General features: G+C 40.3%; 1 protein-coding gene across 9 annotated transcripts in view; it reads right to left on the bottom strand.

Moving 5' to 3' along the window:
- Positions 1–24,060, bottom strand: part of ESRRG (estrogen related receptor gamma) — a 465,740-nt gene that overhangs the window by 54,432 nt on the left and 387,248 nt on the right. For all 9 annotated transcript variants that reach the window (XM_035111337.2, XM_060272996.1, XM_035111336.2 and 6 more), the window contains 2 exons: positions 16,805–16,915; positions 12,928–13,089 (listed from right to left, as the gene is read on the bottom strand). In XM_035111337.2, the coding sequence (XP_034967228.1) occupies positions 12,928–13,089; positions 16,805–16,915 (273 nt within the window). The remainder of the gene's footprint in view (positions 1–12,927; positions 13,090–16,804; positions 16,916–24,060) is intronic.

The following is a 24,060-nucleotide window of genomic DNA, read 5'->3' as shown; positions in this document are numbered from 1 at the left end:
ACTGGTGACTGGGAGCGGCCGCCGGGACCACATAACACCGGTTCTGAGAGATCTACATTGGCTCCCAGTACGTTTCTGAGCACAATTCAAAGTGTTGGTGCTGACCTTTAAAGCTCTAAACAGCCTTGGTCCTGTATACCTGAAGGAGCATCTCCACCCCCATCGTTCAGCCTGGACACTGAGATCCAGTGCCGAGGGCCTTCTGGCAGTTCCCTCACTGCGAGAAGCAAAGCTACAGGGAACCAGGGAGAGGGCCTTCTTGGTAGTGGCACCCGCCCTGTGGAACGCCCTTCCATCAGAGGTCAGAGAGATAAACAACTACCTGACATTTAGAAAATATCTAAAGGCAGCCCTGTTTAGGGAAGTTTTTAGTCTGTGATATTTTAATATATTTTGATGTGTGTTGGAAGCCGCCCAGAGTGGCGGAGGAGACCCGGCCAGATGGGCGGAGTATAAATAATAAATTGTTGTTGTTGTTGTTGTTTTATGGAAATCTTTGTTTAATATTTTTATATGGTGTATACATTTGTATGGAAGTACAGATTAAAAATTAATAAATAAAAATTAAGCACTTGATGACAAGAACATCAAGCAATAATGGGTATTTCCAAATCTGCCATTTCAGCACCACACACAGTGCTTTCATATCACCACAAACCCGATTGTTCAAAGTCGCTTCATGTATTAAAGCTGCGGTTGAAAGGTGTACAGTAGTCAAGTTTAGAGACATCACATACCTTAACCCCCCTTATGTCATTTAACTTTGATGCCATCGAAACCATTAAGAGTGATTCAATCAAAATGCTAAATATTTAGGGCTGGATACAGAGAAGAGTGAGCATAACTCTGACTGCACAACAGGGCTTCCCTGGATCCAGAGGGTTGGTGGATCATATGGAGTGGTATGGACTGGGGTTTCAGAGGCTGGAATAATTTGATGGGGCTATCTTACAAATGTAGAAGTGATTTTCCATTTGCACAACACATACCTGGATCAGTTTTAAAATTATTATGAAACTTAGGAGTGTAAGAAGCTGCCTTATACTGAATCAGACCATTGGACAATCTAGCTTAGTGTTATCTACATTGACTGAGATCAGTTATCTAGGATTTCAGGCAGGGAGTCTCTCCCAGCCTTACCTGGAGACGGCGGGGATTAAACTGGGGACTTTCTGCATGCAAAGTAGATGCTCTATCACTGAGCCATACCCTTCCCCATAGCCAGTGTCTAGCCTTAAAGTTTTATGTAAGGTATAGTTTAAAGGAAAAATGGAGCTTAGTATAGTTACTTGGTCCTATATTACTATATTCACTATTTTAATATACCAGAAAGACAACTAATGTGCAGGTAGTATTGAGTGCTTGAAAACACTAAGTACAGTGGAACCTCGGTTTATGAACACCTCGGTTTACGAATTTTTGGTTTACGAACGCCGCGGACCCATCTGGAACGGATTAATTCACTTTCTATTACTTTCAATGGGAAAGTTCGCTTCAGTTTATGAACGCTTCAGTTTATGAACAGACTTCCGGAACCAATTACACCCATGCCTCAGGTTGAGTACTCCGCGGACCCGTCTGGAACGGATTAATCCACTTTCCATTACTTTCAATGGGAAAGTTCGCTTCAGTTTATGAACGCTTCAGTTTATGAACAGACTTCCGGAACCAATTGTGTTCATAAACTGAGGTACCACTGTACTACATTACATCACATCTACAATTCTTGGGCATATCTATAAGATGTAATTATTCGAAAAATTATACCCAGATGCTTTCACAACTGGCAATCAGAGCTAGATGAATGACGGCTTTGTGTGCAAAATGTGCCACCCCAAAATACATCTAGTTTCAGCAAACAACTTTTTCCTGTTTAAATGTTTATGTTTTTAAGTTAGCAAATTATATTCTGCTTACCCCCCAAAAAAGAAAGCCGTCTCTTCTATGCTTCAAGTACCCAGCTGCCACACAATTTATATCTCTTTCCTTTCCTCTTTGTTTTTCAGCCATTTTCCCTGAATGTCAAAGTCAATCTAGTGCATTTCACTTTGCTGAATAAATCAGAGGCGAAATCCTTGCTAAAAGTGAAAATTTGATTTGCTAAAAGGAGCTTAGGGCAACTATTAATCAATATATCCAGAGTGTCAAAGCTAAGGCCATGATAGGCATGCATTCATTTGGAGATTGGTTGAGGCAGATAAAAGAGGGGGGTGTAGTGCAATCACCAGTTTGTGTGTGTGTGTGAGAGAGAGCATGGACTCACAGATGTGGGTGATTTGGGGAAAAGATAAGAGAAAGGGTTGACTTCAAGGGAGGGGGAAAACACCCCCCCCCACCCCCACAACAGTACATATAAGAAACTCTGGAGGCAAACAAGTCTTTTACAAAGAATATGCAAGTCTCATTCTAACTGTTTAACATTACTGAAAGATTTGAATGTTATAACTTACAAATCCATCAATAACATTATTACACAATCAGATTTCTGATTGGCTGCGAGTCCTGGAAGACCTGCTCCTTGCCTTAAAGTCCATTTTTACCTGGCCTGGGAGGGCATAGCTGCCAAGTTTTCCCTTTTCTCGCGAGGAAGCCTATTCAGCATAAGGGAAAATCCCTTTAAAAAAGGGATAATTTGGCAGCTATGCTGAGAGGGCAGGGACCTCCAGCTACAAAAGCTGAGGCTGGGTTGGGGTATTGTTTGGGTATTGGTGGGGTTATTATTATCATATTTTTAAAAAATGTTCAAAATTGTTTTTAACTGCTGTTAAACTTGTGGGTTTCTAAATTTGGGGGTTTTGTTGTTTCTTTAAATTAAAGGATGTTAAATGTGCCTAGGAAGAGAGGATTGCAGTGGTTCTGGGAGAGGGGAAATATGGGGTAGGGCAGGCTGGGTAAGGGGCACAGGCAGTTAGTAACTGTGCCATGTACCAACCCATCCTCCAATCTGGGGAACTGTGGTTGTCCTATCAGCCAGTCCTCAGGTCTGTGGATGCTGTTGCTGAATGCCCAGTCAGCTCTGAGTAAGACCTTCATCATACATGATCTGATTATGGATGAGAAGGGCAATCTGGTCTGTATCACTGAGAACTGGGTGGGTGAGCAGGGGGGAGTTGGTCTCACCCAGCTGTGCCCATTTGGATACATGATTCAGCATCAGGGCAGACTTTGAAGGTTGAAGAGGGGGGGATTGCTGTTGTCTATATCAATTTTCTCTCTCTTCAGGCTTTCTGTCCAGTTGTGGGGGGATCTAGAGTGTGTTTTCCTAGCACTGGGCAATTGGAACAGATTAGGGATTCTGCTGGTTTACTGCTGGCCTCATTACCCAGCAGTCTCCCTCTCTGAGTTGACAGAGCTAGCCTCAAAGGTGGTTTTGAGGCCTCCCAGACTGATGATTCTGGGGGACTTCAACATCCATGCTAATGAGTGTGGGGGTTAGGAATGTAATCCCCATGCAAATCATTGCCTATACTTTGCTGCCTCCAGCAGAGCTTTCCCAGGTAGTGAGAAGCCTCTTATACAGTTTGGCCTGAAGGAGGTGGTGGGACCAAAGTTAGCTTGCTGTGACTTGTTTGTAACACAATTTTGAGGGTGAATGTTTGCATTCACCAGGATATTGACTTCACAATTACAGCAGATGAAGCTCCAGGGGTGTCCAGAGCACTGTCTAGTCCTGTTGTGTTGGATGGGTTTCAGTTAGGAATGCTTGAGGATGTGGAAAATGTGTTTCGATTGGTTACGGTGGGTGACCACTTGTGCTGTGGACCCTTGCCCCTCTTGGCTGATAAAAACTAGCAGGGAGAGGATACCTGTATGAGGAAGAAACCACCCTCCCTGGATTCAGAAAATCTAACTAACTACCAGCCAGTTGCCAATCTCCCCTTCTTGGACAAGGTTCTTGAGCAGGTGGTTGTGGACAAAATCCAGGTGCTCTTGGAAGAAACAGGTTTTCTAGATCCATTTCAATCAGGGTTTAGGCCCGGTTTTGGCACAGAAACTGCTTTGGTCGGCAGAAAGAAATGGGAAATCTGTCTCCTGTTAATTCTCCCTGATCACAGTATCATTCTGGAGTGGCTGTCCTAGTTAGGGGTGGCTGGCATCACTTTGCATTGGCTGTGGTCCTCCTTGGATGGTTGTTTCCAGAGGGTGATGATTTGGGAAGTCTTCTTTGGCCTCTGGAGCCTTCAACCTTCGATTTTATCCCCTATGCCGTTTAACAACTAAGTGGGGCCATCCATAAGTTTGAAATACATTGTCAGCAATATGCTGATGGCACACTGTTCTAATTCTCCTCTACATCTGTAGATGTGGCAGTGGATGCGCTGTACTGTTGTTTTGCTTCAGTAATGGGTGAGAGACAACAAACTGAAGCTCAATCCAGATAAGACTGAGGCACTGTTAGTGGGTAGTACCCTAGACAGGGTGGATGGAAGACTACTTGCTCTTGATGGGGTTGTACTTCCTCTGAAGGAGCAGGCATGTAGCCTGGGTGTACTTCAGGGTCATTTGCTGTTGCTTGAGGCTCAGGTGGCCTCAGTGGTGCAGAGTGCCTACCATCAGCTTTGGCTGGTGGCCCAGCTACATCCTTAGCTGGACAGGGATAGCCTAACGTCTGTCATCAATGCTCTGTTAACCTCTAGGTTAGATTACTGCAACGAGTTATATGTAGGAATGCGTCTTAAGACAGAGCAGAAACTTCAGCTGGTGCAGAATTCAGTGGTCAAGTGTTCACCAAAGGAAGATGGTTTGGGTACATTACTTCAATCCTGGCCCGGCTGCACTGGTTGCCAATTAGTTTCCAGGCCCAAATCCAAGTGCTGGTTTTGACCTATAAAGCCTTAAATGGCTCAGAACTGCAATAGCTCAAGGACTACCTCTCCCGATATGAACTGATATAGACCCTGCAATCATCACCTGAGGCCTTTCTTTGTGTGCCTCCGCCACAAAAGGTCTGGTTGCCAATCAAGAATGGGCTTTTTCTGTGGTGGCTCTCCATTTGTGGAATGCACTCCCCCAGAGAGGCTCACCTGTCACCTTCATTACATATCTTTAGACGCCAGGTGAAAACATTTCCCTATAACCAGGCCTTGGTTGATTCACATTCTATGGCCTTTTGAATGTTTGTGGGAGTAGGGGTTATTGGTTTGTTTTTGTTTTGTTTTATTATGTATTTTGTGCTCTCATTTTGTATTTTTAGGTTGTGAACTGCCCTGTGATAGTTGGATGAAGGGCAGTATACAAATATAGTAAATAATAATAATAATAATAATAATAATAATAATCCACTATATCCCAATTTCATTAAAAAAAATCAGAGCAGTGTTCAACAATTATATCCACATTAAAAACCACATTAAAAACTAAAATAAAAAAATCAATCAGCTAACTATTACTGGAAGGTTTCCCCCACTCAATTCCCTGCATAAGCATGGCAGAACAGAAAATTTTTGCAGTGGTGCTCCCTATTCCACAGGACTGGGCTGAGACTCGTGAAGGTTCAGATTTGTGTTGACATCACATGAGCCTCACCAACAAGACTCCGGCAAATTATCTTAGTGATTCACCTTGAGACATAAGGCTTCAGGCAGGCCGTGAGGTGTGTTGGACCTAGTTGTTAAGGGCTTTGTAAATTAATACAAATTAATCTGGCTCAACAGTAGATGCAGATGTCCAAACAATACTGTCAGCTACCTGCTACCATCCGCAATCTGGAGCTTCCAAACCAGGCTCAAGGGCAGGCTCATTTAGAGCGTATTGCAGTAATCTAGCCACAAGGCTACCAGTGCATGGGCTACAGTTGTCATTCTATCCCTGTTCAGGGTATGGCTGCAGCTCGTTAAACAGATCAAGCTGGTAGAAGACACTTGGGCCTCTAGTAACAAAAAGTGTATTTAGGAATACCCCCAAACTATGTACCTGGCCTGTCAGAGGGGATGTGACTCCATCCAGAACAACATGGCTATTTTCTAGCCATGGTAACAACCAAACCAAAGAGCCTCAATCTTCTCTGCCTATTGAGATCAAGCAGGTGCCTTCACTGCATTCTTTTTGGCACCTGCTAAAAACATTCTTGCTAAGCAAGCCTACCCAGATGCTAAGAAAGTTGATGTGAATTTCAACCTGTTTTATTATTTTAACTTTTTGTACGTTTTAAATGACTGTTGTGAATCATTTCTTGATATTTTTATTGTTTCATCTTTTTTGTGAACCGCTTTGAGGTTTGTTTGTTTTTACAATCAAGTGGTGTAAGAATTTTATGAAATAACAACATTTAAATACAGCTTATTCGCCCTCATCTATTCCACCACTGTGTTCACATCAGCAAACGGATGAAATCTTCCTCCCAATGTTCTATTGACCCCTCCCAACTACAATCTTATTTTCTCCCTGATGCTTTTTCCAGGCTACCCTTTTCAACTTCTCTTTGGTGGGGTTGTGGTAGTGGCCTAAAGGGCCATAATGAATGTGATAATGTGAACCCCTATAAATCCTTGAATAGAGAAGTTATGGTAACCTGCTGCTTTAAGAAACTGATGATTTTGCAAGATGCCGTCCCCCACTGGGACAGAAGGACACTAATACGTACAGTAAATCACAAAGATACAGCTCATAAACTAGAACATAAGTTGATACATGGTGCAAATGGCTACACGTAACACAGGTTCCCAACATGTTTACTCACAATGTAACAGATCATGGTGAGAATCAAAGTTTAGTTAGCAATGCTTATTGCGCATGTGTATTAAACATGAAATGAGGTAATGATGTACATGATTGGTGGAAGCTGAAATGCTTTGTTTGAAACTTATAAATACCCCTGCCTGGACCCTTGGGCGGGGTTGCAGTTTTGCAAAACAATTCGACTGTAACCTATTGCCCAGCAATAAACAACAATGGACTCCTAACTCCTACTGTCTCTGAGTTTTATTGACGTAAACTCAGAAGATAAGCCATTTTTGGCTTACAACAGGGCGACAAGCATACAAATATGTTCTTTCAAGATAGCTTACCTGTTTCCTTGCAGGTACACAAATGAAACTCACTGTACCTCGTATGTCAGATTTTAAGATATGCTATGCAAATTTCCGACAAAGGTCCGTATAGTTAAAGCTATGGTTTTATCAGTAGTGATGTATGGAAGTGAGAGCTGGACCACAAAGAAGGCTGATCGCCGAATAATTGATGCTTTTGAATTTTGGTGCTGGAGGAGACTCTTGAGAGTCCCATGGACTGCAAGAAGATCAAACCTATCCATTCTGAAGGAAATCAGCCCTGAGTGCTCACTGGAAGGACAGATCCTGAAGCTGAGGCTCCAATACTTTGGCCACCTCATGAGAAGAGAAGACTCACTGGACAAGACCCTGATGTTGGGAAAGATGGAGGGCACTAGGAGAAGGGGACGACAGAGGATGAGGTGGTTGGACAGTGTTCTCGAAGCTATGAACATGAGTTTGACCAAACTGCGGTAGGCAGTGGAAGACAGGAGTGCCTGGCGTGCTATGGTCCATGGGGTCACGAAGAGTCGGACACGACTAAACGACTAAACAACAACAACAACAATGCAAATTTCTGGAGGGATATCTGTGTTTTCTGTCTTTTGCAGGAAAAATCAAAGAATTGCAAAGAATAAAATCATTTTGTGGCACATAAAGGGTTTTTAAAAAACAAAAACCCCTATAATTCACATCTTTAAAATGCCACAATACTTTGTACAACTTATTTTTAAACTTTATGTCTCAATAGTGGTTGCTGTCTTTCAATTAATTATAAGTCTCTCTATGTATATTTAGTACCTCTTTGGACAACCTAAATGTACCAGCAGGCAATGCTACACAAGTAATAATTACATAATAGGTAAATCTGCAAGCACTTGATGGCAATTGGTTTTATTTTACAACATAAAAAGGTGGGGGGGTTTTTTGGGGGGAGAATAATCTAGATTCAATGTTTTTGTACAAATTAAAATTAATTTTAAGTGTAAAACATTGCAAGGACTTTGGTCTAACTTGATGTGTTTTGTGTCTGCAAAACGACAGAGAACATTTTGTCTCTTAAGCTTCCTGTTATGCACATTTAAAGAGCTTAATGTTTCCTGCTTCCACTTAGTAAAAGGAGAGCATTGCCCATTTTTGCAGAATGCCAATGAGACAGTTGCATTACAGAAACAATGCCTAAGTGACTTTGAAATCGTGGTCAGACATCAGCAGAATCTCATCTCATTGGGGGGGGGATGGGCTTTATACTTTTAAGATGTCCAAAAGCAAAACTTGCCATGTTCAAAATGCAACACACAATAAAACTAACATATGCTTTCAGTATCTAAGTTAGGTTCTGTACATCTTACTCATGTAAGAGTAATTGTCTCATTGGAAACAACACAGCCTTCCTAAATACCTGTAGTATTTTACTAACAAAGTTACAGTACATAGGAATATTTTAATCTGACACAAAGAACAACAATAGATCTGACTGCTAGGCTGATAATCTTCTTATCACACCCTGTGAAACCTAGCTCTAATATTTGACAGTGTGAGCTTCCATTACTCGGCAACCCATTCTATAAAGGCCAACAATGGAGAAAGAATGAAGTGGAGTGTGGAAGAACCTCCATATCTACATAAAAGAGATTAGAGGCGACAGCGTTCCATTTTACAGCTCAATCATATTGTGTTAGCATGCGCTTATCCGAGCGCGGATGAAATTGAAAGAGAAATAAAAAAGAGTCAGGCAGATAGGAACCAGAAAAGCGAGGCATGAGCAATTTCCAAGGATATAAAAGGATGCTAATGGTGGGGCCCTGTCATTCTTAAAAAGGGCTATTAGGGCACCATCATCTGTTCTTGTGCCTTTACGCTCCTGTAACTAAAGTCAAGAATTTCCTAATACCATTGTGATCATTTTCTTTTACAGATAAGATGTGGTCATGTTTCACAACAACACTTTTCATTTGTTTGATTTATTAATGAAAGTAGACTAATTCTATTTACTGATAAACCCTTTCAATCCGTATATAAGTGTGTGTGTGTGTGTGTGTGTGTGTGTGTGTGTGTGTGTTTCCTTTCTGGGAAAGGTAGGTTTCTGCTCAGTTCTGTATCTTTTTGTTCACTCAATAAAAGCTAGAGCAGCACAGTAGTATCAATGGAATTTAAGTGGGTACCAAAAAAAAATGATAATCATTCAAGGGATTGATTCAAAAATTTTAAAAATTCCTCCAAAATTAAGAATTAAGAGGAAATGGTTACAGAATACAGAATATAGCAGTGTTTCTATCTAATTTTTTAATCAAATTTTCTTGATTAGCAGTAAAATGAAATTTATCTGCATGAGAAAATTGATCAATTTTTAGATAAAACACCAAATTGAATTTGCTTCTAATATGCTTTGGACATTTACTGGTTCCCAATTATGCTCAGAAAAATCTCCTTAGGCTGCAATCCTATACCCATTTATCGGGGAGTCAGCTCCACTAAACTCAATGGGACTCACTTTTGAATAGACATGTATAGAACCATGTGTTAAAAATTCTATACCTTTAGAAACTAAGTTTTAAGGAACTATAGGAAAGCCATGATTGCAAAGTCAAACATGATGACTGCCATTAACATAAACTGCTGTAGCAGAACTGCCCTCTTCTACTTTTCAGTACCAACACGTGGTTGTTATAGAAAGGGGAAATGGAAAGCTGTCATTAAAGCATTAAAGGACAGTTTCACGTATGGTGGGTGGAGGGTGGGATGGTGGGGGGTAGAAAAAATGTAAACTATACATATATATATATATCTTTCTATATATATATATATATATATATATATATATATATATATATAATTCTTTATTTTTCTCTTTTTAGTTACCTTTTTATCTCATTCTCTCTATCCATGTTCTTCCTTCACTTGTCTCTTCTTAATTGAAGTTTGCTTTTGTTGGACATTAATTTGTTTAAGTCTATTTTTTTATTTATTTACAACATGTTAAATGTATATGATTTACCATTTTATATGATTTCTTGAGTTATAATTGTTTATAATTCATAATAGTTTTCTTAATTCTTTCTTTTTCCTTCCTCTGTTGGTGTTGATATAATTTGTAATGATTTGAAATGCAAATAAAAACCAGAAGTGGCTTTTAAAAAAAAAAAAGGAGGTGAAGATGCACACATTTTGGCAAAGTTATCCTTTTCCTGAATAATAAGATGGTTGGAGCTAATTTTATTTTATTTGTGATAACCTGGAGAATTATTCTGAAGTGATCACTTCTACATTTGCTTGAATGACTCCATAATGGACATTAAGATAAATAAATAATAACTATATTATGTATTTTAAAAAGATTATCTATATTTATTTTATTAATTTAGAAAATATGTATCCTGCCTCTTGGTTACAAGATCTCCCACAATGGCTTACATGAAAGTAAATAACAAATACGAATGTATGCAATAAAAATATACTGGTACCCAAAGTTTAAATACAATACATACCAGTAAATTAAGTTAAACTGTAGATACTCAAATTCTACATCATTAAAAATTGAAGTAACCACATTGAGACCGGTTTTTGCATCTTGCCCTTATGCGTTCAGTATTTTGGTGACTTACTTCCAACCAATAAGTGAAAATGTTAACAAACTTTGCATTCAAAAAGGGTTATCAGAAGGTTCTGTACTCAATTCAATCTCTTATCTCCTTCTGGCCAAGTGAACGCCAGTATGTATATTTAGCTAATAGGTTTAATATACCACCATAAGCCAGGTTTTGAATTTGCCTCTGACCATGGGCCTGCTGTTGCAAGTATTCCTCAGTAGCTCACAATTGGTTCAGATTCCTGGTATGCAATTTAGAATGCCAGTCTTTAAATATCCAACACCTTTCGCTGCTAACTTCAGGCACTAAACCGTTGTTTTCTCTCCCTCTAGATTGCCTGGTTTCTTCCATACCCACAAGCAAACCTATGTCATGTATTCACAACACAAATCAAACTGATAAAATAAATTTGGCAATCACCATGATGCGTTATTGACCGACTTCTAGGGCGAATGCCCCCATATTGGTAAGACTGATGTAGGCATTGTCCAGAAATGAAACTCAAACTCACCTATTTAACTAGCTTTGACTTAATCTGGGGTGCTTTATTAGCAACCAGTGTAAGACAAAGTAGCTAGTATAATACAGAGTGATGTTTAAATTAGTTTACAATTTGCTTGGGCTCATCTAGACCTGCTCTGAACAAAGCCATTCAGAAATGTCAGCTGTGTTCCTAACCACTGTAACAAATTGTTGCCTGAACGCTGCACACCTAATGACTTCAAATTAGCTTCACTGCGATATTGCCTGACAGTTCGTTACGACTGTTAGTAACATAGCTGGCGTATCATGACCAATAAATTGGTTTCAGTGTGGGCTGGGAAAGGGACTTCCATCAATTTGATTAAAGAAATTACTGTAGCATTCAAAGCATAAAGACAAACTAGTTTAAGGAGACAGAAATAAGTTAACTGTACCAGAAAAACATTGCTCATGATTCAAAAGCTCGTTTATAAGCCATTTGTGATGCAAACTCTGAACAACTAAGTTTCTTCTGTGAAGAAAATGCGGAGCGGTTCAGAACGTGTGTTACTGTCCTCCTTCCTAAGCAAATTATGATTTAGATGTGTATTGATAGTTGTTTATTATTTGGTTTTGAGAAGTAATTAGAATCATTCAGGATTGCGCCTAGCATTGTTCAAATTCACTGGAAGAGACAGTGCCTGATCCAAAGTGTTAAACTAGCATTAAGGAGAGCAGTAAAAAAAAAAGTATCAGAAGCTATTTTATGTTCTTTGTCAAATCCCCTTGAAATCTTCACAGCTCATGTGGCTACTCTGAAACAGTTAGGCCTATCCACACACTGGAGGGGGGGGGGTGAAGCAACTGTGCACATATTCTTAGCAAAGTGAGTAACAATGCCAAATAAGCAGGCACTGTGTGTATTTCTCGTCTGAATGCCCAATCCAACAGCCTGTGGAGAATAGCCCTCAGTTCCTCAAACCAAGGAGTTGACCATGGGATCACAAATCATCTCCTAGGTTGCTACAGGGACTACAGAAGAAGGAGGAGAACCATGTGTGCCACCTTGAGCTCCTTGGCGAAAAAGGTGGGATATGAACACAATAAATAAATAAATAAATTGCTGCTTCACTCCTGGTAGCAAGATGTATTGCGCCAACCCTGAAGACAAGGAAGGTTGTTAAAGGAGGAAGTGCTAAATATTTATTTGAAAAAATCAAAACATTGGTTGCAGATGACACTGGTCATGTGATCTAGAACTGTTATGTTGTCTGCAGACATTGAAATACACCAGTGCTCATGGTTCATAGCTGCCTACAGTGTCAGCTGCTTTAGGACACAGGTGTGCCAACACAAATTCAAACCAAGTGAAATGGGGTAGGTGTGGGAAGGTGTGTGTGTGGTGGAAGGCATAATTCCACTGAACCCAAGGAAAGCTTAAGTTGTTTGATATGTAGACTCCTTCCAAAATGTTGTTTCCAGTTACTGTTGCCTGAGGCAAGACGTATAAGCAAAAGACAAATTTCTCTGTTTATTTTCTGTGGAATGTGGGCAGCATGTGGAAATATTAAACCAGTTTTCACACAAGTGCTTTATGACCATTAAGACTCCTTTGGATGTGCATGTCACAAAGGACTTTAACCTACATGCTTTGCTAAGGTAGAAGCAGAAGAAATAAAACCCTGCCTGCAGGGGTTCAATTCACAGGGACCAAGGTGGGCCCAGCAAATAATGCTAGTTTAAAGGAGAGGCAGCCTAACTAGTCATTATTACCTTGTGGTCTCCACATTTAATGTCCTACATTTATTTTCTTATTTAACCTTTTATGTAATATTTTTTTAACAGACAGAAATCTCATAAGATATACTTGTTTATAGATTCTGTACCTGGAATATGTTTAGCCCATCCAATGATGACCACCAGCTCTCTGTCTGCCAGGTCACAAAGAGTGGTGAGGGCCTTGATGTCACTGTCTGGCACAGTGGGGTCGGGCATGGCATAGATCTTCTCTGGTTCAGCCACCAGCAAATGAGAGACAATCTTGTTATCTGTGAATATAGATCAGAACATATGTTAATACTAATCACTGTAATTTCCATGACTCCACTTAAGAATCTAGTCCAACTCCCTGCAACACAGGAATCTTTCACCCAAAATGGATCTCGAACCTACAACCCTGAGATTATGAGTCTCCTGCTCTACCAGCTGAGCTATCCACAAATATTAAGTTTTGGCCTGTATAATATTTGCTATGTCACTGCTAGTTTGGGGATATAGCCCCTTTCTACCAGAATTGGTGGGAAAGTTATTTACTTCAGTGGGATCAGGTATGATCATATAAATCTATATATACCACTCATGAGACCCAGTGTGAGGTTGTGAAGTATAGGATGGGAGAAACCAAGGTTCAAATTGTCACTTAGTGAAGTTCAAGTGTTTTCAGAAACTGCATTCAATGGCTTTAAAACCTGACCAAATTCATCCTATGATTTTTTTAAAATGTTCTATTGTATAATTTATCCAGGAGTTCTTATCTATTTCTGTCTCTAGTATTTTACAAACAGGTATGCCACAAAGTAAAAGAATGCCAGTCACTCATAAACCAAAACAAGACACCACTTCAAGTATGTTTGTTTATTAATTATTACAATGTGAAAGCGTCCTGTTCACAAGTGAATGGAGAAATTCTTAGACTGAAAGTTGATGTGGGACAGAGGGTGGAACAGAGATTGTTTAAACCAGGGGTTGGCAACCTAAGGCCCGGGGCCGGATGCAGCCCAATCGCAGACGCTCCGGGAATCAGCATGTTTTTACATGAGTAGAATGTGTGCTTTTATTTAAAATGCATCTCTGGGTTATTTGTGGGGCATAGGAATTTGTTCATTCCCTCCCCCCCAAAAAATAGTCCGGCCACCACATGGTCTGTGGGACGGTGGACCGGCCCATGGCTGAAAAAGGTTGCTGACCTCTGGTTTAAACTGTTTGACTATTCTAGTTAATGTAGACTATGTATTCAATTCACAGAGGAGGGAAATTCAAAAGCTGATCTGGTATTATAGTACTTAGCAACAGGCCTGGAGTCATACGCTCATTGTTTCATAAGAACTACTAAAGATACACCAACAAACAACCCCCCCCCCCCAAAAAAAAACATTCTACTATTCTCAAACTAATTAATGGGTATTATTTATCTCATCTAAAGGTGACAGATAGCAGTTTTAGTATTTCTTGATAAACAGCTTCCAATGATGATGTTAAACTGTTCAGAGCACACACACACACCTCCATTAATTCACTGTTTTATTACCCATGGTTGCTTCCTAAAACAAAATTACCAAAACAAACAAGTAAATATTTTCACAACTTTTCTTAAATATTTCTTTTCTTAAAGTCCAAGGTTTGTCTAGTATTAGTAATAAAATGTATGCAGACAGAGGAGATGTGAGTTGTTTGGATTTTGAAATCTAGTAACTATTTTAACAAATTTGTTGAAGTGCCAAAGACTCACCAAGTTAATTAAAAAAAAAAAGCATGGGTGAGAGCAGCATATTTAGGGGTGGGGTGGTAGAAAATGAAATGTTCTCTATTTTTCCCTTAAACACTTCCCTTTGTGCAGTGATTCAGGATGCTGTACAGTTTAATTTAAGGTTCACAGAGTTTTCATACCCATTGTTCTGACAACATGACAAGACCTGTAGGCAGACCACTGGGTTGTGGTGAAAAGAAAGGAAATAATAATAAAAAAGTGTGTTGTGAACATTTCCTAATCTCTATTATTTTGCTATGGGGGGAAAGCATTGTCAGTATTGAAAGTACAAATCCAGGGGCATTCTGAATGTGCTCAGGAAGCCGCATCAGTTAGAATAGCCACAAGCAGGGTTCCTAGGTAAATCTTATTTAACGTTTCCCTAATTAGAATCAATAAAACCCAATTTTCATTCCACTGCCTTTGTTGCACTCAGACTATCTGTCAGAACCCAGAAAATCTCCCTGGCTACTTCTTTAGTCAAAGTGATTTCACTGTTCCACTCTTGACACTTGCTGGGACGGATGCAAAAGAACCGAAAAGAAGTTATGCTATATGTGTTTCTTACAGGATGAACTAAGAAAAATGATCAGGGATCCATTAAATAAATATTTAAATAAAGGATTGCATGTGAGGACCGGAGGCTGGTTTATCTTGAGCAATAGAATCCTCTAAAATGTGTTTCATTAAATTATTGTATGTTGTGCAATATCTCAATGATTTTGGCTAGGCACAGGGAAGACAATTCACTGAAAAGTTACACTACATAGTTCCCTTTGAAATGAATGGGAGCTGTGAAAGAGCAGAGTAGTATTCTTGTACAGTGCCTATTCATTTTAATGGGGCATTCCCAAGACGACTTACTGGTGGATTGCACCCTTCCAATTCCTCACATTTTCAGCCGGGACACATTAACCTATGTCTGTGATAAAAAGGCTTAATTGTGAGTGCATGTGCCGAGCTGTCAGCAATTCAACTCAACGGCACAATATAAAACAAATGAAAAGCTGGCAATCTGTGCATCCAGAAAATCTAAACCTCTAATGAAATTAAGCATTAGAGTTTATTGAATTTTATTGTATTATCAGAAAGTTTTTATTATAATGCGCAAAATCTGCTTAATGCAACCCTAGATTGTATTTACAGAGTGGCGGAACAGCTTATCCAGACTGTGTGGAAGATGCCAGATTGGACAATTGAAGGTATAATCAGCATAATGTTTTTTGGAAAGGCAAAAGGAAACGATGCCATATGTTCACTTAAGCTTTAATTTTATGTAAAACTGGTTTCTTTTCCCTTTGACATAGCTAAAATGCCCTTTTGCTTACAGTTCAAACTCTGTTTATTTGCTTTCCAGGTCTCCATATGCTCATGCGTAATGAACACAGTAGTGTCCCCTACTGGGGAATGGGAGGTGAAAAACAACATACTGCTTTTTCTTTTTTACACAACCAGGTAAGTGCCATCAGGGTAATCCTTGGAGCCTTTTATTACTCTTGTCCAAAGTGAAGACTCTTGTAGCCTGGAGGCTTCTGCCACTGCTTAGACACCAAAACAGCTATTTTGAAAGTGGCATACTAAAGAATTCACAAGTGCTGTTGGCTGCTAATTCTTGTTTTTGTAGACTACCCAACTTGTTTCTTCAAGAATTAGCAGCTTCTGCATGATTTGTACAAATGGCTTTATAAGCCTCTAGCTTATAATACTGTATCTTGTTCTTTCTTTTAATATCAGCTGCGTATGAGAACATTAACACCCTCCCTATACATGTTGTAGGTGTAGCACTTTCCTGCTTTAATCTAATACTAGCTAGTAGTGTGTCAGCCTTCTATTGCTATAAATTAATGAGGCTCCTAATGTATTTTCATTGGGAGGTTGAGCAGTCAAACTCATTTAGTTAGTGAAAACTGCAAAAATCACTTTCTTGTAAAATCTGAGACTAGAAGCTTCAATGAACTAATGATCACAGCATGAGCTGTTTTATGTACCACTGAAAATAAAGATCACCTGTAAATGTAAAATTTGCACTGCATAAATTGTGCATTAGCAAGCTCTCACCCTTAAAAGAGTCTTTTCTTTACTCTTCAGAGAAAGGATACGGATGATATGAATAGTTTACAAAATCATCATTGATAAGGAACATAATGCATATGATTCATTTTGGATGCTTCTTGCTTTACTGGGATGCAACCTCATGTATACGTACCAAGGAAAACACCACCAACTGATTTACTTACATGGCTTTTTGGCTGGCTGAACTAGTTGAGGATTCAGGTATGGGCTATTTTCTGCATCTATTCTGCGCTTGTACTTCTGACGACCTCCACGTACTCTGTCTAGGCGCACTCCTGAAGGTGAGATAAAAAGAAAGAAAGGTGTGTCTAAAACATTTGGAAGAAAATATGTTATGGAATGTTGAAACTTTCCAATAAAACAGTAAAAGTTCAAGATTGTTTGAAATTGAAAGAAGTGAAAGAAAGGGGCACAGCATAATAATAATAATTTATTATTTATAGCCCACCCATCTGGCTGGGTTTCCCCAGCCATTCTGGGCCGCTTACAACAGAATATTAAAATACAATAATCTATTAAAAATTAAAAGCTTCCCTAAACAGGGCTGCCTTTAAATGTCTTCTAAGCATAAAATTCAACAGCTTCGGCTTTACACAAATTCAAAAGTATTAGGAAATATTCCTGCTATTTCTGATATTGAGGCATGAGTGCTTACATTTATACAGATAAAACAGCACTACCCATATCAAATCAGTATGCTGGGGAAACTCCGGTACTGTATTCCTAGAAGTACAAAAATCTGGAAATGAGGTGCTAAGAAAAAGAGGACTCGATGCAGAATGTGTGCTCTCAGAGATCATAAAATGCTGGCTAGAATGGTGTGTCACAGAAAGCCAGGTGGAAGCAGGAATGGAACAAAGTGTCCTGCAGGAGTGCATAGCTGATTTTTTATAACACTAAGCAATAAAAAAAACACTTCACACTGCAACATTTTGTTGCAAGCCCCACTTATATTCATAGGACCATTTTTGCCATGAAATCAGCAATAAAATCAGTGCAATACAGCAAAACAAAGCAATCACAATAAAACCAGCAATGAAGCAGCAGTTAAAATTAACAGGCAGAACTTTAAAGCCTGTAAGCATTTTTAAAAGTATTTATCCGACACCAAAAAGATAACAGAGTAGGTGCCAGGCAAGCCTCCCTAGTTAGGAAGCACAATAATCAGGGTGCCATCACTGAAAATGTTCTCTTCCTCTTTTCAGGTCAGATGTTGGACACCTAAAGGACAGCCTTCACCAATGATCTCAGCACATGGGCTGGGGCTGGGGGATATCTCAGTGTATGGAGTATTAAGGGAGGGGGAGGAGCTCTGTTGGAATACATGTCGTGCTCCCTCTGGGTAGTTCGTTCACCCTGGTCCCCACTATGCACTCAAGTCTCACCTGTGACACCTAGCTGTCATCATGTGACAGTGGCCACATCCCAGGAAACAGCTTTGACTGGCTGACTAAACAAGGTGAGAGTACCCAATGGCTCTTAAATCTTTGATGAATTAGAGACTTGTCTATCCCCTACATGCAAAGACAGGCTCCAGCAGATTGAGCAGATGAGACTCATAGTGAGTCCAATGGCCAGGAAGGCTTTTTCTGCAGGTGCTGTTGAGGAAATGAGGGGCAGATGGTGCTCATTAACCAGGGAAGATAGCTCCTCTAGGTCTAGGAGAAAGAAAAGTCTGATCTTAAACCTCTTCTGCCTTGTGGCTATACTCATTTCTGAAAAAGGACCAACTATCAGGGAAATTGCACTGCTGAAAACCTTGTCTGGAGAGAGCTTTACAGACAACAGCAAGCAGATGAAGCAATGGGCAGAGCACTAGCAAGAGCTGTACTCCCTGGAAAACATGGTCTCCAGCACAGCAATTGACAGCATCCAGACTTTGCCTGTCTTGGAAGAGCTGGGTATTCCTCCCTCCCTTGATGAGCTGAGGAATGCCATCATCTTTCAGACATGTGGTTAAGCCCCAGGACAGGACAGAATCCCAACAGTGCTGAAAGCCGGCCTCAATTCCTCCCTCATGACACACCTCTACGGCCTTCTCCTGCAGTGTTGAGAAAAGGGATCCATACCACAAGATATGCACAACCCCAGCATTTGGAGCCTCTATAAGAACAAAGGTGACTGTGATTATTGTAACAATTACCGTGGAATCACCATGCTTAGTACTGCACCATGTTGTTCTCAACAGACTGCAGTCACTTGCTGACAGGGTCTATCCTGGGTCACAATGTGGTTTTAGAGCTCAGAGGTCACCATAATTTTTTCACTGCGCCAACTGCAGGATAAATGCCAAGAGCAGAGATACTCTTTGTAGCCTTCATAGACCTGATGAAGGCCTTTGACCTCATCAGCTGAAAAGGACTCTTCACACTGTTCCACAAGATGGAATCCCCATCACAACATGATCATGTCTTCCCATGAGGACATGTACACCAGTAAGACGGGTCTCCTCAGAGACACCTTCCATATAAAAAGCAGCGTGAAGCAGCAATGTGTTCTTGCTCAAACTCTCTTTGGCCTATTTTAATCCCTGTTGCTCTCGCATGCCTTCAGTTCAACTGAAGATGGTATGTACATCCATTAAAGGAGTGATGGGGGTCTATTCAACCTGGCATGTCTCCATGCCAATACAAAAGTGTGGTGGGTTCTTATCCAAGAGATGTTGTTTGCAGATAACACAGCCTTGACAGCACACTCCAAGGAAGCTCTACAGAGGATCATCAAATGTTTTGCCCAATCCTCCATGGAGTTTGGCATCACCATCAGCCTGATGAAGACCAATATCAGAATGTTGATAACATTCCATGCATCAGCGCTGATGACCACTCACTTGAGGTGGTGGACAATTTTGTCTATTCAGGCTCTATCATAACTAGCAAACTTTCAATTGACAGTGAGAGAGACAATCATATTGGCAAGGCCGCTATGGCAATGGCTTATCTCACCTTTCCAAAAGGGTAGGGTAGAATGTGATGCTAACGATCAATACCAAGATGAGGGTCTACTAGACTTGTGTGCTGAGCACACTGCTTTATGGAAGCAAGTCATGGGCAACTTACACCCACAAAAAGTGATGCCTCAATGCCTTCCATTTGCGCTGCGTCAGGAAGACTTTTGGCATCACATGGCTGGACAGCATTTCAAATAAAGATGTGCTCTTCCAAACACACATTCCCAGCATGTTGTCACTTCTGTCTCAGTGATGTCTACTCTGGCTTCATCATGTCCACAGAATGGAAGATGGCAGGATCTCCAAGGATGTGCTCTATGGAAGCTGGCTGCAGGCACTAGGCCTGTTGGCAGACTAACTCTGCATCTACAAACATGACATGAAGGCTTGCAACATTAACCCCACCATATGGAAATCCTTTTCAGAAGATTGCAGTGCCTGGAGACAGACAGGTCGTGTATCCACAGCAGCGACCAGAGGAAGAATGATTGCTGAAAGGAACACAGAGAGAAGAAACTCCATGGTGCACCTGTAGCAGCAATATGGGACGCCTTTAACTGTCCCACCTGCAATAAAGCATGTCTCTCCTGCATTGTTCTCTACAGCCACAGGAAACACTGTAGCTCTCCAACAGTTTTTTTACCATTGAAGGCATACTCTCCTGAGACAGATGGATGCCAACAACAAAACCTAGGCATCAAGCAATGTATGACTTTGAATATAAAATAATGCAGGGCATTACAGATAAGCACCAGCTCTTCGGATTGGACTTGAAAATGTGCTGCAGACCAATGCAGCTCTATTAAGCACTGTTGTGAAATGTCCAGTCCAAAACAGTAGCCTAGTGGTTCTATTCTGAACTAACTTTAGTTTCTGGAGCCCTCTTCAAAAGTAGGCCCACAGATGATGTATTAAATTAGTCAATCCTTGATGTTAAGGGAGCATGAATTGCCTCACTGTTCACAGAAGGCACAGCTGGTGCACCAGCTTTAGCTGATGAAAGGCATTCCATCCCACAGAGGCCACTTGGGCCTCCAGTGACAAAGATGCAAACTAGACTGTAAACCTGATCCATTACTCAAAGAAATGGGTACAAGACAGTTTTATTGATAAGGCAGTTTGCATATTTCCCAAGGCGTTTCAAACATAAATATTCTTCCTCTCTAGGTAACACCAGAAGCATATCCAAAAGGGTGTGCCAATGCTGCTCAATAGTGACAAACTTGATACTAACGAAGCTGTGCTGATGTGAACTGTGGGGTGTGTGTGTGTGTGTGTGTGAAAAGCTGTGAAATGTATGTATCAGAGGACATGCAACTTCATTGTACAGTACTCTAAATGGGTAATGTAAACACACTAGGACCCACATGTTGTATATATTTACAAGAACGCCAAGCAAGTTGAATAAACATTCATTTATCTAAATGAGGCAACTTTTTTCAATCTTATTAGGATAATAAACTATGCAGCATTATTTCGTAATCTGTGCGGCTCAGGTGGATTATTATATTGGGTCCACACAAATTAGATCCTAATTCCACAGAAGGAAAAAACAGTTGCTTATATAAAAATCAAGTTACACTGTGGTTTTATTACCTACCTACAGCGCTGCAATTCACACTAGAAAAAACGGTGTGAAGAAAAACAAAAACATGGACTTTTATATTTACAGGAGCCTGTTGGCCATGCTAAATAGGTCTGAAATTACAGTATTCAGTTGTACATTAGTAGTCACAATACAGAGAAAAATAAAAAGTAACCTAGAGATGCAAAATGCAAGTCCATTAGCCAGGCATTTTTTTATTTTTTATTTGAAAACAGAATCCTAAGTCATCAAAAAAGATAAAAGCTATGGCTCACATTAAAGCTTTCCTGCTCTACTGCTGAATTAACAATTAGCAAGGGAAGTCAGTTTTTGTCTCCTGATAGCTATCTGCAATCTGAAGCATATTACTGAGTATAGTATAGGAAACCTTAAAAGGCATCAACTCTCTTGTCTTCAGCTTACTCTTGTATATAAGGAATGCAATTGATAGTTCAGAGAAAAAAGAACGCAAGAACACAAAAAAGCCTGTTAGATCAGGCCAATGACCTATTTAGTCCAGCATCCTGTTCTCCCAGTGGCCAACCAGATGCCTAATATAGTTATAACAGGAAAATAGAACCATAGAATCATAGAGTTGGAAAAGACCACAAGAGCCCTCCAGTCCAACCCCCTGCCAAGCAGGAAACACCATCAAAGCATTCCTGACAGATGGCTGTCAAGCCTCTGCTTAAAGTCCTCCAAAGAAGGAGACTCCACCACACTCCTTGGCAGCAAATTCCACTGTCGAACAGCTCTTACTGTCAGGAATAATAATGGCCAGGATCAATAATAATGGCCAGGATCCAAAGAACTCTAAAACTAGCATCAAGTTCTTCCCCACCCACCTCAAACTCATGGCAAATTACTACTGAAAGTGAGAGGAGTTTCTAAAGTAGTTTGTGATACAGCATGAGGATCAGCTGTTCAATGAAAAGTAAGATAAAAGCCAGCACAGGAGTCTTGAGTAAGTTTAAGTATCTCTCTGGATCCAGGCCAAGGTGTTTGTAATATGATGGTGGTGGAGGTGGTTTTAAAAACAGCACTTCTGCATCAAAAGGTTATGGCTACTAATGGCTGGAGAAAATGTAACTAAGGAAGCCACATGTTCATCAGGGTCTACACCAGGGGTCAGCAACGTTTTTTGAGGCCGGTCCAGTCCACTCCCCGTCAGACCTCTCGGTGGGCCAGAGCATGCACGCCCAAGCTATTTCCGGCACTCTTCCGGGTCGGAAGAGCGCTGGAAATAGCCTGTGTGCATGCACACAGGCGCTTCTCTGTCCTGGAAGTGTGCCAGAAATAACATATACGCTCCAGGTGAGAAGTGCCCGTGCGAGCGCGCACATGCTATTTCCGGTGCACTTCCGGGACGGAGGAGCGTCCATGCACATGCACATTAGCTATTTCCGGCACTCTTCCGACCTGGAAGTCGGTCCCTGCGGCAAGAAAAAAAATGGTGCTGCAAAAAAAAGCAGCACAGAATCCCTAAACCGATTCACAGGACGGCCGTGGGCCGGTTCCAGGAAGCTCATGGGCCTCAGGTTGCTGACCTCTGGTCTACACATACTCCATATACTAATTGGTTAAGGATAGATTTGATTTGAACTGTATCTAACAAGCACACTTGGACCAACTTAGTATAGATTATTTACTTATTTGCTTTATTTAAAATATTTCTAAACTGCACTTTATCTCAACGGATTCCAGGGGGTGTACAAGTGATTTGAATAAAAATATTAATACCAGATACAAATACGGTACCTTGAACCATAAGCAAACAATGAATTTTCTTGCAGGCAAACACACCCAACATTTCTCAAAGAGATTGCTGTTCTGCACATGTTTCAAAAAGTTGGGAGCATGTGAAGCTTGGTGCTCTAATCTGTACCATTTACAAATACAAATTAGATCACACATAACAGGTGACACATTTTAATTGAATGTCTTCTGTCTGCAATTCAGACAAAAGGTGAATGGAAATAAATGAGTCTGGCAAGACAGCCCTTGAGCCTTACAATACCCAATATCTCATTATTATTTTTTTCAATGGCTATCTATAAAACTGATGCTGACAAGCTTTGAACCTTTTATTTCTGCTCAAGACTAGGTGAATGTTTTAATACAAAAGAGAAAGGACATCTAACAATGTTGCATTAAACATGGGACAGTGCCATTATCACCTCTTCAGTGTAATCAAAGTAAACCCACTATTCATGGCCTTTAAAACAGCTGATTCAGAGTGTCCCAAGGACCAGAATTTGCATCTAACTGAATCAAACACAAGTAGGCATGAATAAGATTTTAAGTTTATAGTTTAGCCCCAACCTCTGATTAAAACAGGTCACATTTCTGGTTAAGATTGTCTCCTAAATTCAAAACCATTTCTGATTGGCTTGTTTAAATTATCATTGACTCCAAGATTATATCTTTGACTCCAAAATTATAGCAGATCTTTGCCACCAAGTAAGCAATCTTAATTAGTTCTGTATGAAGAAGCAGAAAGGAGATTGCAATTCAGAGCAGTTTATTTGTTGCAAAGGCATTTCAGATAACAGTAAATAAGCCAATCCTAATGGTCTGGTTTAGCATGACCATGGCTTCAGGACCATACTCCAGTTCATGGGGCATGCAGTACATGGCTGACCATTTATCAAACTCCGAGGAGCCTTCTTTCCTGAAGTCTTGCATACAACTTTGCATAGGTGCAGAGAATCCTAAATTCTAGCACTGAAACACGACTTTTTTTTCATTATGCAGGAATAGCAACATTAGCCTTGTGGGACTACTGTACAAAAGGAATTTGTCATCTCATAGCCAATTCTCAGCTGCAAGTAATCCAATACATAATGGAAAGCACATTTCAAAGCAGCACTTTTAACAGTAAAAGA

This window comes from Zootoca vivipara, chromosome 3 (genome assembly GCF_963506605.1).
Source record: "Zootoca vivipara chromosome 3, rZooViv1.1, whole genome shotgun sequence".
Lineage (NCBI taxonomy): Eukaryota > Metazoa > Chordata > Lepidosauria > Squamata > Lacertidae > Zootoca > Zootoca vivipara.
Note: the sequence above shows the minus strand (reverse complement) of the source record. Positions and strands in the feature narration are given on the sequence as shown.